The sequence below is a fragment of the Peromyscus leucopus genome, chromosome 6, assembly GCF_004664715.2.
Source record: "Peromyscus leucopus breed LL Stock chromosome 6, UCI_PerLeu_2.1, whole genome shotgun sequence".
Classification (NCBI taxonomy): Eukaryota; Metazoa; Chordata; class Mammalia; order Rodentia; family Cricetidae; genus Peromyscus; species Peromyscus leucopus.
Window position 1 is genome coordinate 112647321 of NC_051068.1, and position 18001 is coordinate 112665321.

Consider the following 18001-nt stretch of genomic DNA (forward strand, 5'->3'; position numbering starts at 1 on the left):
GGCACTAAGGTTTTTTTTCTCCCAGGCTCAGAGGACTGCCACCCTTAGTTTACAAATATATGGGGAAACTGTCTGTGGTAAATACAATTTAACAGAGAAATGGATCTTCAGTGGCTCAGCTTCTACTGGCCTCAGTAAGAACAAAATCTGATGACCATTAAATTAACAATGTGCTGTTTTTATTTTTTCAAATTCAAGAATGGAGAAGGTTTTCTTTCTTAGTGGAAAACAAAACATGGCTCTGTGGTACCAGGCAGTGAATTAGAACAGAAAAGGGCTCTTCTCTACAGTTTTCCCAAACTCCGAGCACTGCTCACAGACACTGTAGCTCCAGGACCTTTTCCTGATCAACAGCCTACCAGCTGAACGTCTACTCCAGAGAAGAGGGAAATATTTCCTCCTTTCTCATGCAGCTGTCAATTTTTCTTAAAGTCTCCATCTTTTCAAGCACCCAGTGGTGAAATGTTTAAGAAAACACTGCCCCCTGGAGTATTCTGGAAGGAATGTCATTTTCTAAGGCAAAGTACTTCAACATTCCTTAATAACCAGTAAGTAACTTCTAATCATTAAGGAAGAAACACAGCAGGGAAATAAATGGATAAAGTTGCAAGGGTCATGTGGCATTTTCCACTTTACTGTGATCCTGTTTCTTAAGGAATATTGGCTTATCAGTGATTTCGCTCATATAGTCAAAAGTTAAAACCTCACAGGACTGAATCAGAAGATGTTTTTACACATGCCATAATGGAGAAACAGAATAAGTTAATAGTGAAATGCACATTAGAATGAATGAGTCATACCTAAGGTGTGAAACAATTAATTAAGAGGTCCCTACCGGATCCATATCTATTCTAGAATAAATCACAGCCGCCATGGTGTTTGATGACCTTCGTTAACTTCCCTCTGCTCAACCACTTGAAGCTTATTTTTAAATTGAAGTTTAGTGATAATAACCTAACATATGCTTCCTCTATGTCTTTTAAATCTGAGATTTAGAAAAAGACAACATACAACTATCTGTATCTAAACAAACTGTGATGTGTATACTTCTTTCCTGTGTTTCTGTGACGGGCTCTTATGCATATATCAGGAACAAGCCATCTATCTACACCTTCAATATCTGCCCTGCCTTACTGGCATGTTTTCCTAATCATTTCTATTTTAAAGTACCTCGTATCTACCATACTCATGGCAGTTTTATTTAATATTGATCTTCTGATTTACGAGAACAGAAAGCATGCCCGTGCCGATTCTCTGCACATGAGGAAGCCTTTGCTTGTGTTTAATGAAATGGAGAGGATTTACCTGAAAGATCTGTCTAATACAACCAGAAACAGGTATGGTTCTAAAGAATACCCACCAACACATACCTCTATTAGTGACATAAAACCTTCATTTGTTCCACACTGGCTGAAGCTGCAAGAGGTCCACCTTCAGGATTCCAAACTGTGGTCCCAGGAAGGTGGGACTTGTATGCATGTATATTCACACTGCCCTGGCAGCCTTCAGCAGGCCTGGCCCAAACAGGCTTCGGTGGCTGGGGCAGTGAATCAGGGAAGTTGAATTCTAATCTACGTTCTCAGACTGTTTGGGTTTATAGAGTGCAAGAGTATTTTGCCAATGGAAAAACATTCGGACTTCTAGGAAATTTTCTAGAAAGAACTTTTGTTATTATTTAAACTATAGTTGTATAAACCTTAAAACATCTACAATATTTGTTTTATTTTGGTAAAATTAAAGTATCTTTTTTTTAAAAAAATGGCAATCACAAAATACAGGGCTTTCTTAGAAAGCAACATGAATCATATCTTGAACAAGTTACCCAAATGGTTTCCCCTCCTTAGAAAGCCATAAGGACTCTGTGTCTCTGGGGCCTTCTATGTCTGTCCAGCTTGCTCCCTGAGAGGGGAAGTCTGAACCCACTGGGCAGTAGGACAATGTTCAAGGCTTGGGCTACAGATGTTTCTGTAAATCCTCTTGCTCGGTCCACAAATATCCAGCATCAGAGCTTAATGTCCTGGGACTCTGACATTTTGGCAAGTGTTTTCTTAACTCGCAAGGCTGTCAGCCTGGAGGCAGGATTGTGAGCCCAACACTCTGTCATAAGCTTCCCCATCTGCCTGAGACACTGAAAGAGAAAGAAATATTGTAGTGATGTCAGAAGAATGTACTCTCGATAAGGCACTCAATATTTGGCTTTTAGTTGGTGTTCATGAAGTCTGAATATATTTTTAAGGCACCAGTATATGTGGACACAAAATTCACTCAAACTCTTTTTTTGTGTGAAATGATCATGACTCACAACAGATTCTCATATCTCCCTGTGACAAAAGAAAAAGGGAAGCTTTGAGGATATGGAAGGATGACTTTAAAGACAATATTAAGCAAACATAATACCCAGTAAGTCTGAATTTTATAACATGTTTCAATATTTTATCTAATTCTGTACCACTCAAATAAACACAGCTATTCCTATATCGCCACAGTCTTTTCTAACAGTGGCACAATGTTGTACCACTTAGCAAGATTAATGATTTGCCTGTGGTCTATCAATTGTTCCTACTACAAAGCACAATTTCCCTTCATTAGAGATCAGCAGTGAAGAGCTTTCAAATGACACCAGTACCCACAGTCTCCTTCGGAAGACTGTAACTCCAGCATCTCATAATGCTCTCTGAACAGCTTACTGGAGCATACATACACTAGGAAGCAATGCAAGAACTACACACTGAGCCAATGAACCAGTTATTTTAAGTGAATTTACATGGACAGCTTACGTGAAGAACAGTGCTCTAGGCACTTCTTTTTGGTGGGCTCAGTACATGTTTGATAAGAGTCTTCTTTATCAGAATGTGCTTCAAATGCATCTGTAACACGAATCTTAAAAGGTCTTGTTAATAAAAACAAACCGGGGAGCCAGCTATTTGGGTGAACGCTGAAAGACCAGAGAAACAGAACAAGCCACAGCCAACCTCACCTTGCCAACTCCAAGGCCAATCCTGTTTCTATGAATCTTCAGACTGAATGCCTCTGAGTCCTCACCTCTGAGGGTCTCAGTTCAACTGCTGCTTAGTTCCTGTCTCCTCACACCTTATATACCATTCTCTACCCAGCCATGTCACTCCCTGGGATTAAAGGCCTGTGTGCTTCCCATGCAAAGGCATGAGATCTCACGTGCTGGGATTAAAGGCGTGTGCCACCACTGCCCGACTCTCTTCCCAGTGTGGCTTTGAACTCATAGAGATCCAGATGGATCTCTGCCTCATAAGTGATAGGATTAAGGGTGTGTGCCACCACTGCCTGACCTCTATGTCTAATCTAGTGGCTGGCTCTGTCCCCTGATCCCCAGATAAGCTTTATTGGGGTACACAATATATCATGACACTCATCTTGAATTTTCCAACATGCCAGAGACTCAGTTGTGGGTGAGTGAAGGTGGAGAGGGGGGTGGAGAGACACTGGAACAGAAGACAAGGCTGGAGTCCACGTTTTGTCCACTCACTTGATCCAGCCCAGCAGAGCCTTCCACACATATGTGGGGTTCACATTTAAACCCTTACAGGAGACAGATTAGCTCAAATAACCTCTTGGGATTCAATTTAATACACACACACACACACACACACACACACACACACACACTCACACTATTGGGTAACCAGTTTAGGAGCTCTTCCCTAAAAAAAAACCGCTGTCATCATGGTCAGCCCTAAAATCACAGATATCCAAATAACTTTATATAGCCTAAGCAGGTGGTATTTATATGGTTAGGAATACACATACGTGTGTGTGTGTGTGTGTGTGTGTGTGTGTGTGTGTGTGTGTAAAGCAGTAATTAAAAAAATGGAGGCTACAAATTTGAGAGAGAGCAAGGAGTACAAGACAAGGATTGAGGAAGGAAAGAAAAGGGGGAAACAATGAAATTATATTTCAATTTCAAAAATAAAAATACTGTTAATTTCATTTTTAATTGTGAGTTGTGTATGTGCATGCATGGGTACACATATCTATGAGTACAGAAAGGACAGAAGAGGGCACCAGATTGCCTGGAGTACAGTTACAGGCTGTTGTGAGCTGGAAACCAAACCCAGGTCAACTTCAAACGGAGTGTGCCCTCTTAACCAGTGAGGCATCTCTCTCACCCCAAGGACCCAGCACTTTTGTTGATGAAGAGGCCATCACAGAGAGGCAGGTCAGCAGAGTGCACCTCTATCATGTCACTGTATAGAAACCCCAGCCTTCAGAAAGAAGGGCCTGGACTTACCATGAAGAAATGAATCACAGTGCTTAAAAACACACAGAGAGAAAGAAACAACAGCCTCTATGCGAACATCACAGCTGACATATGAAATAATGTTCTCTGTTATGCAGGCTCAATCTTGACCGTTCACCATGTTGCATAATTGACAAAATAAAATTTTTTAAAAAAGGAATAGATTTGGCGCAGTACAGATATACAAATACTGCAATAAGACAGCATTACTGTCACCATCAAAATGAATGTTAGTGATGCAAATTAAGAATTTTGGCAACTACCTCTCACCTGCCGTGTGGCAGCATAGACTAGGGAGAGATGCCCTTCCCTTGACCCCTACTTATCAATGCCCGAGGAGGGTGGGAGAGCTGGCCCTGTAGTCATAAGAGTGGGAGAGCTGTCTCTGACCCCCCACCAGTTGCAACATTTGGGACTGTTGCCTGGGCAACACAATGGAGCCAACCCTGTTGGTGGAGGTGTGGGTGAGTCAGCCCCTGTCCTGTGGCAGCATGGGCAGAGCAAGTTGCCCTCCTTCCCATCCCCCACCCCGCCTATCAATGCCTGAGGCAGGTGGGAGAACTGACCTTGAGGTCACAAGAGAGGGAGAGCTGTCCCTACCCCACCAGCTGTAACACCGGGGAGAGCAGTTCCTGTACCTCACAGGGTTAACATAATAGAGCCAACCCTGTTGGCAAAGGTATGGGTGAGTCAGCCCGGAAGTTGTAAACATGGGAGAGCTTCCCCTACTAGTAGTCTGTCATGTGGCGGTGTGGGTGTGGGTGGGTCAGAGATGACCCTTTCACCCCTCACCCCTTACAGCCTGCAACAGATGAGAGAGCTGACCCTCCCCCTACCAGCTGTAGCACTCAGGAAATCTGGCTCTGTTACTTGCCTAGGCAACACAACAGAGCTGGCCAGGTAGTTGGAGGTAAGGGTGACCCAGCCCGAGGTTGTGAGCAAAGGAGAACTGTCCCCATTACTCATCTGACATGTGGCAGCATGGACAGAGGAGAAATACCCTCCTACCTCCCACCCATCAACACCTGAGCCTGGAGGAGAAGCTGGCCATGGAGTCTTAAGAGTGAGAGAGCTGTCCCTCACCCTCAGCAGCAGCAGCACTCGGGAGAGTGGCCCCTGTACCTCATAGGGGTGACACAACAGAGCTGGCCCTGATGGTGCAGGTGTGGGAGAGCAGACCCTGAGGGTATGAAAGTAAAAGAACTGGCCCCACCCCTCACTCATTGCTGCAAGAGGTGAATTGGCCAAGACAATGCTGGAGAGCTGCCCCTGGTAGTGAGAACGGGAGAGAACAGGCAGGTAGACCAACCTTACAGCAGCCCAGGCTCAGAACTAGGGTTATGACTTGATCTGCCCCAACATCCACCCCATCCATGATCTGCTGGAGCACATGAAGGAACCTGACCTGCAGACCAAAAGCTTCAGGATCTCCGCAACACAGGTCAACAATAAGATATCCAAGAAGATGCCCAGTGGAGGTTAGAATTGATAGTACAATAGTAACAGAGGCCTCAAACCAGACTAATGACTCTTTGCAATGTACACTTGCAAGTAAAGTACACAGACAAAAAGGAATTTAATGCATGACTTAATGTGTTACACCACAGCTTCCATGATGAGATTTTTAAATGCCCCTCCCCCCCATGGTGGTATTGTGTTTCCCAAAATATTGTATACCCTAATAAACTTATCTGGGGTCAGAGAACAGAAAAGCCACTAGATACTTAGGATAGGCAGTGGTAGCACACTTTAATCCTAGCATTCCAGAGGCAGAAATCCATGTGTTCAAGGATACAGACAGGCATGGTGACTCATCACGCCTTTAATCCCAGAAAGCAAGCCTTTAATCCCAAGGAGTGATGGTAGAAAGCAGAAAGGTATATAAGGCATGAGGACCAGAAACTAGAAGCATTTGCCTGGTTAAGCTTTTAGATTTTGAGCAGCACAGTTCAGCTGAGAGCCATTCGGATATGAGGACACAGAGGCTTCCAGTCTGAGGAAACAAGATCAGCTGAGAAGTTGGCCAGGTGAGGTTAGCTGTGGCTTGTTCTGTCTCTCTGATCTTCCAATGTTCACCCCAATAACTGGCCTCAGGTTTGATTTTATTAATAAGAACTTTTAAGGTTCGTGCTATACCCCCCCTTTTTCTTTTCCCTTTCTTCTCCTAAATTTTGTTTTATTTTGGGGGTGGTGCAAGGGTGGAGGGGAGGTGCAAAGGGACAGGGAAATGAATGTGATCAGGATACATGATGCAAGAGACACATAGAATAAATAAAAAGGAAAGAGAAAAAATAATTTTGGCAAAATAGAAATGTATCTAGAAGTCATCGATACCCTCCCCCAAGCCTGGCCTTACCTCATCACTACTCCACCGATTGGGGAATGAAGGCCGTAACTTCTTAATGCACACAATTTCTCTCATGTCCTCATAAGAAGGGTCACTGGGCACCAGGTCATGATAGGGAAGTTGGTATTCTTCCACTATACCTAAAAGCATGTTTTTTATTAATATTATTTCCTATGAACTGGTAAAAATATGCCTAACATACAACTTTCCCCAATTAACAAATCAACTATTAATATTAAATATAGGCTCTGGTTAACAATGAAGTAAATCTTGAAAAGCACCCAAATAACAACTTAGTTTACAAAAAATAATAGGAAACCCAATGACACATATTATCATAGGTCTGCAAGCCTCCCCCAAGCCAATGGCTAATTTTCAAAAGCTGAGTTAAACAGGCATACACAACATGCATGAACTAGTTACATTTTTAAGTCCATATTAAGTCTCAATGTAAAATTAGAAGACACATCTTGAATCAATGCCACATCACATGTAACTGCTTCTTATTACTGGCATATGAGACCAAGAACGCCATAAGTTTGGAAGAGTAGCCTACTTAAACAAATGTCAGATTCATTTATTTGTGTTTAATCATAAGAAGTTTTGTACATTCAATATTGGAAAGTTGTATATCCAAAAATATCATCAATGATTCATCTTAGGTTTGAAAATTATGTGATTTTCATTTTCTTCTTTAAACTTTCTATTTTATTTACCTCATCCTGTCTAATAGCTAATTTTACTTTTTAAAAATTTTGCCCTGTCCTTTAAGAAGATAGGCTATTTTAATATGTTCTTTGTCAACTTTATCTAATGAGCTCTTCATGTAAACCCTGTCCTCCAGTGATGGACAGAGTTTCTGAACAACCTCCTAGATTCTTTCCTAAGCTGCTTTTGGTAGAAATGCTGTCACTGTTGACCTGAACAGGATGAAACCATTGAGTTCTAAGATGATTTGCTAGAGCATTACATTCATTAGGATGACGGCATATACCTATGAGTACTAGGGAACCTGAGGCAGAGTTCACAGCTCTGCTTTCAAAGGTAGGCAGGACTGCATAGAGAACCAACCAGGCCAAACTGGATTACAGAGTGAGATTCTGTCTCAAAAAACAAATAACAATAAAAAATTTCACTGGGGATTTATTCAGGCAAAATCTGGGGTGTGTGTTATGCTTCTGTTTTTTGTGTTTTTGAAAATTCAAACTCATATAAAATATAAAGGACCCAAAGATTCTAAACTTTTTTCAAGCAATTCAAACTCATTGCCTGTTTGTCAGTCGTGGACACCTGCTTTGACTACACAGCATTATTGCATTCCGTCTGTGTTTCTTGTTCTTCTGTTTGATTTACTGTAATCTCAGTACCCAGGGTAATGAAATGTTGGGCCCAACTCACAAGAGACATCACTTCATCTGAGCACTTTCTAACTCTAAAGACACTGACCTAGATACATCTTGAGGGTGAAGACTGTATCTATTTAACTCATTACATGGATGGATTGATGGATAGTAAAGGTAGGTATAAAAAACTACATGAGACACAGGTAGAACCAGGGGCTGAAGAGATGGACCAGTGGTTAAGAGAACTTGCTGCCTTTGCAGAGAACCAGAGTATGGCTTCCAGAACTCATGTCAAGCAGCTGGTCTTAATTAGAAATTCTTATGCTTGTGGGAAAATCATTATGAACAATAATAATATTTTCCTTTTGACAAAAAAAAAATGAGTGTTCAGGAATGGGTGTCCTACTCTCCAGTGTCTCTGGGCTACGTCTGCAGAGGAAGCACAGAGAATGCGACAGTGAGGTTGGGAATGAGGTCCAGCAGGTAGGCAAGGAGAAGCAGAATGGGGTAGGAGAGGAGGGGCTTGATGTGTTGGAGAAAATCTAAGAGAGAAGTGTGATGGTAGAAAGAGAAGCAGAAGGTGATGTATGACAAGCCAGGGGAAGCTGGCGGTGAGTCCAGAACCATGCATTCACTAGTCAGGGTAGGGGAGGAAACAACCACTCAAAGATCGTTCTGATAGATATTTCCTGGAAGGTTTGGACAGCATCAACAGGAATAAAGGGGAAGGGAAACAAAATCTGAGACTGTTTGTAATACACCAACTTTAATCCTTTCTGATCAGAAAGGTTTTGTAAACATCTCCCAAGAGTAGTAGCTCTTCAAAGACATTTCCTTCTTACCTCCAGAAACACATCTCCTTGCAATCTCCCAGAGGATGAGTCCAAAACTGTACATGTCAGCCATGATATAAGACTGGAAATGATTTCTATTCAAGCTCTCGTCCAGGACTTCTGGAGGCATATAGCGCTTGGTGCCAACCCGTGTGTTGGGTGGAATGTCAACCTCATTTGTATCACTGAGGGAAAGCAAAGCGAGCAGGCATTGTCAGCACTGGAGAGGCTGCTGTGGCTCTCAGAAAGAGCATGTCAGTGGCAATGCAAAAAGAAAAACGTTCAGTGAACAAAACAATTCCTCAAACAATGTTTCTCGGTGAAAATTAAACATTTATAGATGAAACATACAGACCATATGCAACTAAATAAGAATGAAGCCCCAACACACAGAATTATATTGCTACAAAATTAAACTGTCAACTATTATTAAATATCTAACAAAAGCTGTGCACAGTTCTACATTCCAAACCCCTGGAATGTAGAGCAAGAGAATCAGGAGTTCACGACCAGCCTCAGCTATGTAATGAATTTGAGATCAGCCTGACTTACATAAAACCTGTCTCAAAAGATAAAATAAACAGTGCCAAATAAATACCCAAAATGTACCTTTCTTCTCTGTACATTTTAATTAGTTTCCTCTTATAACTGGTAAGTATATCTATCAACTTGTTTTAAACATCTTAATAATATTTTATGAGGGAGGAAAGTATGCCAGAAATAGGTTTAAAGGGAAGCTAGAAAAAAAGTGTCATGTGGGAAAGCATCACCTAACACACTGCATGAAACTGGTAACTCCCAAAGAACTAATAAAGAACAGTTTCCCTCCTGCTATCCCTGCTGATAACTATTATCAGTGAGTTCAAAGGGGGTATTTCATTGACATGTTGCCTGTGTGTGTTACGATGTGTCTTTTTTAATTATCAGAAGAATTTAATAGTGGTTTCAATTATGGAATTTTAAGGATTTAGACAGAAAAAAATATAGGAAAAAGGATAGCTCTAAGGGCTCTAATTATATTCAAGAATATATACTGAGAAAGGAAAGCAAGAATCATCTTAGGCTAGGGCACCCAAGAGTGGATCAGGAGAGCTGGAGATATTCTGGCCCCAGGGGGTGAAGATTTTTGACAGCTCCACTCTTCTAGCTCCTTTATGTCTATTTGGATCTAGAAGGATGAGCAGTGTTTGGGGAATGTGTGGTAAAGATACATATCTGCTGGGAAACTGAAATGTCACTGCTACCAAACAACACGAGTAAGATCCATCTCTAGACTCTTCCCCTTCATCTCCAACTCTTCCCCTGTCAACTAGTCCAACTGAAAATGATCAAGGTTCTCAATGTCCATCATCTGCAGACAGCAGTTCCTCCCACATGCTTGGGATGGCCATTCCTTCTCCATTTCCTTTGCCACCCCTGTGTCTCCCAATAGTATTTGAATAGCATCTTCCCTATAATTAGCAGAAAATATCTTCCCTAGAAGTATCTGGATAAGTATCTAACAATGTAAAGACTTTAAGTTCCTGTAAGTACTGAATATCTGCCACAGTCATTTGATATGACCCTGAAGATGAATGCTCTAATTCATTTCACTCATTACAAAGCTTACATGCAGTAGGGAAAAAAAATGAACTGGGAAGAATGAAAAGGCCTGCTAACAGTAACCTTTGCTATGGATAATTTAAATAGAGGTATAAAACTGCAATATAAAAACCACAAAAATGAATTGGAACTTATATCCACACAGATAGATGGAATTTTATTGGGCAAGCAGATTTTGTGAAAGATTACTATTAAGATAACAATAAATGCCTTTACCACCACATTTAAACAGCAAACATGCAAATTGTAGGTAACTCCTTCTGGATACCATCAGATTTCATATTCTCTAAGACAGAGTTCTGCCTCTTCCATCGGGCATGTTTCTATGTTAGAAAGTATAGTGGATCAGGGACTTGCTGTGAGATTGCATCTCCTAGTAACATCAGAGGCTATACATCAAGCATGAGCTGAACAAGGATGACACCAATGAACATGCTAAACTGGGTGGAGGAAAGTCCATGGAGCCATGAACCATACACAGAGTAGTACAGGCAACTGAGTAAAGTTGGGAGCAGGAGAGGTGGCCCTCCCCAGGCTAGAGTATACCAACTGGTTGTCCAGTTCAAACTGTCAGTCGTGAAAACACACAAATAACGTTATATGGACTCAATAGGTCATATTTAGGAATATATATGTATATATAAATATATGTATGCAATAACAATCAGTGGGGGGACAGGGGGCAATATTTTGGAGAAGAGTTGGTATGGTATATAGGAAGGGTTGGAGGGAGGAAAGAGATGGAAGAAATGCTGTAATGAAATTATAAACTCAAAATATACAAACAAACAAAAGAAATCAATTAAGGGATAACCTCTTTGACATTCAGTAGGATCATACCTGTTCTCAAGTAATAGAAAAGAAAAAAAATGAGCTTCTATTAATCTTTAAGACCAAAATTGGAAATCAAGTTGACCACTGATGTGTCAAGAATAAAGGAAGAAAAAAGAAAGTGGATTCAGAAGCTGCTATGCATATAAAAAGAGGGTAGAGACAGGGTCACCAAAAAAAGTCAAAGAGAAAGAAGGGAGCAGAGAAGGTCAGGGGCCTTCAGCTTATTCTAATCTCCTTTCCTATGGAGGAGTGCAGAGCATTGAGCAACAAAGTCAGCAAGAAAAGATGCACATTGTAAAAAGGGTGCAGGAGTGGAGAGACTAACTCCAACCCGCGGGGTGACTGCAGGTGCCACTGTGGCTACACATGTGAGCTGCCAAATCATCGGACTGGACATAGGAAGTATAAACAGGATGTCGGTTACTTCTAGGAGACAGGAAAAGGAACAAAACAGGGAAGGGAACAATTGACCTTTGAAATGCCTTATGTAAGTGTATAATATATTATAAATACAAATATGCATTATTAAATATACCATAAGTATATTTAATATAACCCAGCAGGATCAATGACTAGAAAGGGTATATTTTAAAGACTAAGGATAAACTATAGGCATAAGACCTTGAAATTCAAAAGTGATTTATTAGATAAAATTAGCTAAGAAAATGGATGTCTGCTAAGAACTGAAAATACTCTGTCATAAATGTGGGTCCTGCGTTAAATATCAAGGAAACATGAGCTCTTTACCTTTCCCATGGAGAAAGGTGGGAGGTTCTCTTTACCTTTCCTGTGGAGAACAGTGGGGTTAATCCCAGAGGCTGGTGATGGAGGCAACGGCTTTAGAGAATTACAGGAACAGACTGTCTCAGTTATAATTTCATAATTAATATCCCCACTAGACCCAACCAAGCTTTTGTTCTTCTTAAGGTGTATACCAAGGAGTTATAAACTTAAGCAGAGTTAGAAAATAAATGTGACTTGAAGATTAATAATGTCGATGCAAAAGCCACAGCTTTCATCTTGAAGGGGAAAGGGGGGTTATTTTGAATGACAATAACCCAGGAACAAAGATTTAGGTTACTCCAAACTCCATGTTGCAACATGGAAGTGGTTTCATGAAGTGTCACAGTTTTGCAGAACAAAAAAAGGGCAAAGGTCAAGGCCTGTTTAGAGTACATTAGTAGGCACACCAAAGACAGAGTAACAGCAAGGTGGGGGAAGCCTTCTATCAAGTGTGTGAAAAGTGTAAAGAGGGTATGTCAAAGAGGAGACAGGTCCTGAGAATCCCGACAGGATGTTCCAGATAGGAGTGCAGAACATTTTTTTTTCTGTTTTTGATTTTTTTTTAAAACAGGGTTTCTCTGTATAGCCATGGCTGTCCTGGACCTCCCTCTGTAGACCAGGCTAGCCTTGAACTCAGAGATTAGCCTGCCTCTGCCTCCCAAGTGCTGGGACTGGTGTGGGTGTGCATGAGCCAGGGGAGGGCTTGAGGGCAGGAAAAGTGGCCCTGCCTCTTGCTGGTCACCAACAGCATACTCTGGAGAGTAGGTCCTGCACCTTACCCGAGCAACACAGTAGAGCTAGCCCTGGTGCAACGTGTGTGGGTGAGCCAGCTCTGAGGGTGAGAGCAGGAGAACTGGCCATGCCCATTGCTGCCCGCTGCACTGGGTGAGCTATCTGGGGCAGGGATAGAGAGCTTGCCCTGCTGGTGAGGATGAGGGAGAGCTCACAGCTGACCAAACCAGCTACCACCCAGGCCCAGAAGCAGGGCTGAGTCGGTCCATCCCAACATCCACCCCATCTATGAACTGCTGGAGCATCTATAAGGGGGCCGGTCCTGCAGATCCAAAACTGCAGGGTATCCATGACAAAGGGCAACCACAGAATATCCAAGAAGATTCCCAGTGAGGGCCCAGTTAATAGTATAGCAGAAGCCAGAGGCCTCAAACCACATCAATGACTCATTGCAATGAAGACTTGCAAGTGAAGATGTATGAACTAAGGGCATACTGTGTGACTCACTGGTCCACACTATAGCTTCCATGATGAGATGTTTTGTTTTGTTTTCTTTTCTTTTCAATTTTAATTTTTTGTGGGGGAGGATTGAAATGGCAGAAGACAGATGAGAAGTGATGGGCAGATGAATGCTATCAGGGTGCATTGAAGGATCCAGGAATATAGAAATATAAAATCATAAGCCTAAAAAAATAAAAGCTGACAGTCATCAGCTCTAAAGGCTAACTTCTGACAATGGCTCTCTGCTTTACAGCCCGCTCCTCTGTCACAGCCAGGGGTGAACTTTTAACTCCCTAGCTCCTTATAGCCAACAACTGCCTGGACTAAAGTTAACTTTTAATAGTTGTTTCTACTTGACTCCTAGCATACACCCTATGCCTGATGCTTACTTTATAGAGGCTTGAAACCCACCCCTGGGGCCACAGGTTCAGAATCCTGAACTCTGGCTCTGTTCTCAGCTTGCTGATAAGCTTTTGGTGCCCCTTGGTGATTTTCTTTTCTTTCTTCGATTTTTCTGGAATAAAGTTTGCTTCTGGTTTAATAGACTTTGGTGGTCTGTCCCCATTATTTCGTGACCCTGGACCCAACAGCATGATGTGAAATCCACACATACACAAAAAAAAGCTTTAAATTAAAAATGCAGAGGATAAAGACTCATTTTCTAATATTTAAACAGAAAAGGAAATATATGCAAGGTGACCACATTGGGAAGAAGAACAATGAGATCCAGCAAATCTCCCAAGCCCATCTCTAAAGTAAGATCTAGTTTAAACAGAGGGCCAAGGATGTGCACATCTAAGCAACTGTTCAAGGTGTGGTATCACTCACTACTGATCCACTCTTGCCTGGGCTTCATTCTGATGAGTTGTTAGAATTCTTTAAAAGTTCTTCCTGGAAGCCAAATTCCCCTCCGGCTCTAGCCCTTTCCTTCCCCCAGCATGAGATTCCTGGGTAAATTCCATTTCTTTGGGGTCAGTCGTTTCAGTATTCTGATAGTCAGGTTTAAAGACACAAATTTCTCTTTAGAAGAGTTTTTTTTCTGTCAGGCCTTTTACAATTCTTCACTTTCTGTTTTAGCACTTTGATATATACATATATTGAGTGGAATACATAAAGGTGGAATATAAAACTCATTTTATTTGAACTTCAAACTACCGAGGTGGCCTCAGGAAAGACCAAGGAGCCAAGTTTGCATTTCTGACTGGCTAGCAATGTTATGACAGCAAAAACAACCAGCGATTCACTCACAGGGATGACAAAGGGCTTCCGGAGTGTCTGAAATCAAGTGATTCTTCGAGCCCAGGCCAGGATGATGACAATATGGTGATATTTTAATTGTACTGAAATGTGATTTTATAAATAAAGTTGCCTGAGGGTCAGAGCTACTAGCAAGCCATAGCAGAAACTGGGCGGTGGTGGCGCACACATTTAATCCCAGCTCTTGGGAGCCCGAGCCAGGCAGATCTCTGTGTGTTCAAGGATACAGCCAGCATGGAGACACACACCTTTAATCTCAATACCAACCATAGAAGACCTGGAGGTCTGTACAGACAGGCAGTGACGAGGAGGTCATGTGGTTGGGTTTACAACCAATGAGAAGGCAGAATAGAAAGTCTATTAAAAGACAGACACTCAGGAAGTAGGTCTCTTGCTGAAGAGGAGAGCTGCAGAGTGAAGGGTAAGGTTTTTAGCTCTGACCTCTTGGGCTTTCATCTCTGCATTGGCTCTGTGTTTCTTATTTAACAAGACCGTTCATCTACAGAGTAAATGTGAATTCTCCTGGCTACTGCCTCTAGTAAGGAGGGAGACAAGGGGGAAAGAACTTGATGCTGTGTGGGCTCAGCCGAGATGCAGAGAAAGACAGGTAATGATGAGATATGAGCAGGACAGTAAGGTGCCAGGCAGGACTACTATGCCAAGAGGATCAGAGGAACCAAGCCCACAACTGGGAAATGCATGTGACCACTGGCTTCATTTAGAATGCTGCCACACTGGGAAAATAAAGATTGAAACCTTAACTTGCTGTGGGACGGTCTATATGTCAAATTGCTCTGATTGGTCAATAAATAAAACACTGGTCGGCCAGTGGCCAGGCAGGAAGTAGGTGGGACAAGGAGAGAGGAGAATTCTGGGAAGTGGAAGGCTGACGCGGAGAGACACTGCAGCCGCCACCATGACCAGCAGCATGTGAAGATGCCGGTAAGCCACCAGCCACATGGCAAGGTATAGATTTATAGAAATGGATTAATTTAAGCTATAAGAACAGTTAGCAAGAAGCCTGCCATGGCCATATGGTTTGTAAGCAATATAAGTCTCTGTGTTTACTTGGCTGGGTCTGAGCGGCTGTGGGACTGGAGGGTGACAAAGATTTGTCCTGACTGTGGGCAAGGCAGAAAAACTCAAGCTACATTAACTGGCTTCATTCTCTTGGGCAGCCAGAGCACTCTTTTACCCAGGCTGATTCAATCCCAAGTACACTACCTGCAGGGCACCCTTGAATACCCACAGGCTTAGTGAGTAGGTGTATCTAATGTGTTCAGTGCATGTTTAAGGTCAAGGGAAAAGTTTGAAGGTAGAGAATAAGGGGGTTTTAAATGATATCTCTGCTAGCCTTAATATACATTCAATATCTCTTGTACTAATTATGCTTCCCAATCAGAAGTCTGAACCAGCAATTCTGGCAAGAAGAGTGAGTCATGGAAAATCCTGGTCAGTAGCTCACCGCAGTGCACACTCCCCAGGGACACAAATTCTGGACATGAGTTTTCTAGACTGGGTTGATTAAGGTGAGATGACCCCACACTACATGTGGGCAGCACCATTCTATGGGCTGGAGTCCTGGACTGAACAGAAAGGAGTCAGCATCCATCTCTCCCTGCTTCCTGCCAGTGAGTGGAATGTGCCCTCACCTCCTCACCACTCTGGCTTCCCTGTCATGGTAGACCGACCTTCAAACAGTGAGCCACAATGAGCTTTGAGTTTCCTTTTGTCAAGTACTATACTGAAGCAGCAACAACAAATAGAACTAAAACAATGTTTCAAACATCAAATTCCTAAATATCTCAATGCATTTCAGAACTTCAGAACTAAAACTCCAAACTCCAAAGAAGGGAAGATGGGGACACCTGCTAAGATATTTACTGGGAGTGTTGACAACATCACTAATGAGCTTAGTTCTATGAATTTGATATCAGGATTTAAAAAGCTATAATAAATACACATATTATATATATATATAATATATGTTCTGTACATATGTACATATGTATATAATGCATATGTGTGTATAAGTGTATATATATGCATGTATATGTGAATGTGTTATGTACATACATTATATATATAATATATATGTATCAGTGTAGAAAATGACATCATAAGGGCTCAGAAAATTCAGTATCTGCTAGGTAGAGTCAATCCTTTTCTGTATTTGGACAACTCACAAGCATCAGTGGGAAGATCTATAAAACAGCCCAATCTTGTCACTGTAGGTTTTCTGTTTAAGATTTAACATCTGAGAAGCCCTGATCCAGGATTTATTTCTTCTATAAGAAAATGTTGTATTCACACAGTGAAGGACTGGGAATCTGCTTGAGGGAGCAAGTCACCCAAGCTGTGTGCATTCCTTCAAGGCAAGTCATGTGACATTGCTTTCCCTCCCCAGGGACATCAGGGATCTTCAACATCACCTGGATTACATCTCCTTTAAGCAGGAAATGTACCAGCAAAAGAAGCCAATGAGAGCAAAAGTGTTATGTGAACAGAAAGTCCCTAGGGCACCAACGGAGCTCTTTGTGATTCTCAAGTTCCCTGGGAACCTTCCAGAAATTACCCCAAAGCCTAAGAGACCACTTACTACCTATACAGAAACAAGAGTGAAGATTGAGTTCTCACAGGAAATTCACATATGAACATGGGTTAGCTTTGACTCCGTGTGAAATAAAATACTCTATACAGCTGCACGTGGACAGATACCCAATGCACATCATTATGAAGGGTAAAAATCAGAGAAATATGTAAAGCAAGGCTTGTACCCAGCACTATAAAAATGGAAGATGTCAAAACTCTGCCAGAGAGAAAATAAAAATGTCTGAGATCATCCAATACATCCTACATCTGCCTAGGGAAATGAGTCTGTGAAGCCAGCCTCCTCATCCTCTCCTTTGATGAATAGGACATTGTACACCTAAGATATCTCAAGTTATCCCTTAAGAGCCTGCTCCTCTTCCTAGAGTCAGGATCCCCGTGAAATTGGAAAGATCATTTAATTCATTACTGTTGCTGGAGGGTTTCTCTCCAGGTTCCCCAAGCCCCGCAGTCCCACAATCCACTTATAAAATAATCACTCAGATGCTTATATCACTTATAAACTGTATGGTCGTGACAGGCTTCTTGCTAACTGTTCTTTTATCTTAAATTAACCCATTTTTATAAATCTATACCTTGCCACGTGGCTGGTGGCTTACCAGAGTCTTTACATGCTGCTTGTCCTGGCGGTGGCTGCAGTGTCTCCCTCCTCAGCCTTCTGCTTCCCAGAATTCTCCTCTCTCCTTGTCCCACCTACTTCCTGCCTGGCAACCTACTTCCTGCCTGGTCACTGGCCATCAGTGTTTTATTTATATAGAGCAATATCCACAGCACATTACTCTAAACAAACATAAATTTCAGAAACAAAAACTCAGTTTACTTTAAGATCCACAAGGAAGGTGTTACTTTACTGTCCTTACATTTGCTGATTTAAAACAGTAGCAGT

General features: G+C 41.9%; 1 protein-coding gene across 4 annotated transcripts in view; it reads right to left on the reverse strand.

Moving 5' to 3' along the window:
* Positions 1 to 1753: 1753 nt before the first annotated feature.
* Bmpr1b (bone morphogenetic protein receptor type 1B) overlaps positions 1754 to 18001 on the reverse strand; it is a 238742-nt gene continuing 222494 nt past the window's right edge. For all 4 annotated transcript variants that reach the window (XM_028855394.2, XM_028855395.1, XM_028855396.1 and 1 more), the window contains 3 exons: positions 8806 to 8981; positions 6630 to 6760; positions 1754 to 2128 (listed from right to left, as the gene is read on the reverse strand). In XM_028855394.2, coding sequence (XP_028711227.1) covers positions 2003 to 2128; positions 6630 to 6760; positions 8806 to 8981 — 433 coding nt within the window. In that variant the 3' untranslated portion in view covers positions 1754 to 2002. The remainder of the gene's footprint in view (positions 2129 to 6629; positions 6761 to 8805; positions 8982 to 18001) is intronic.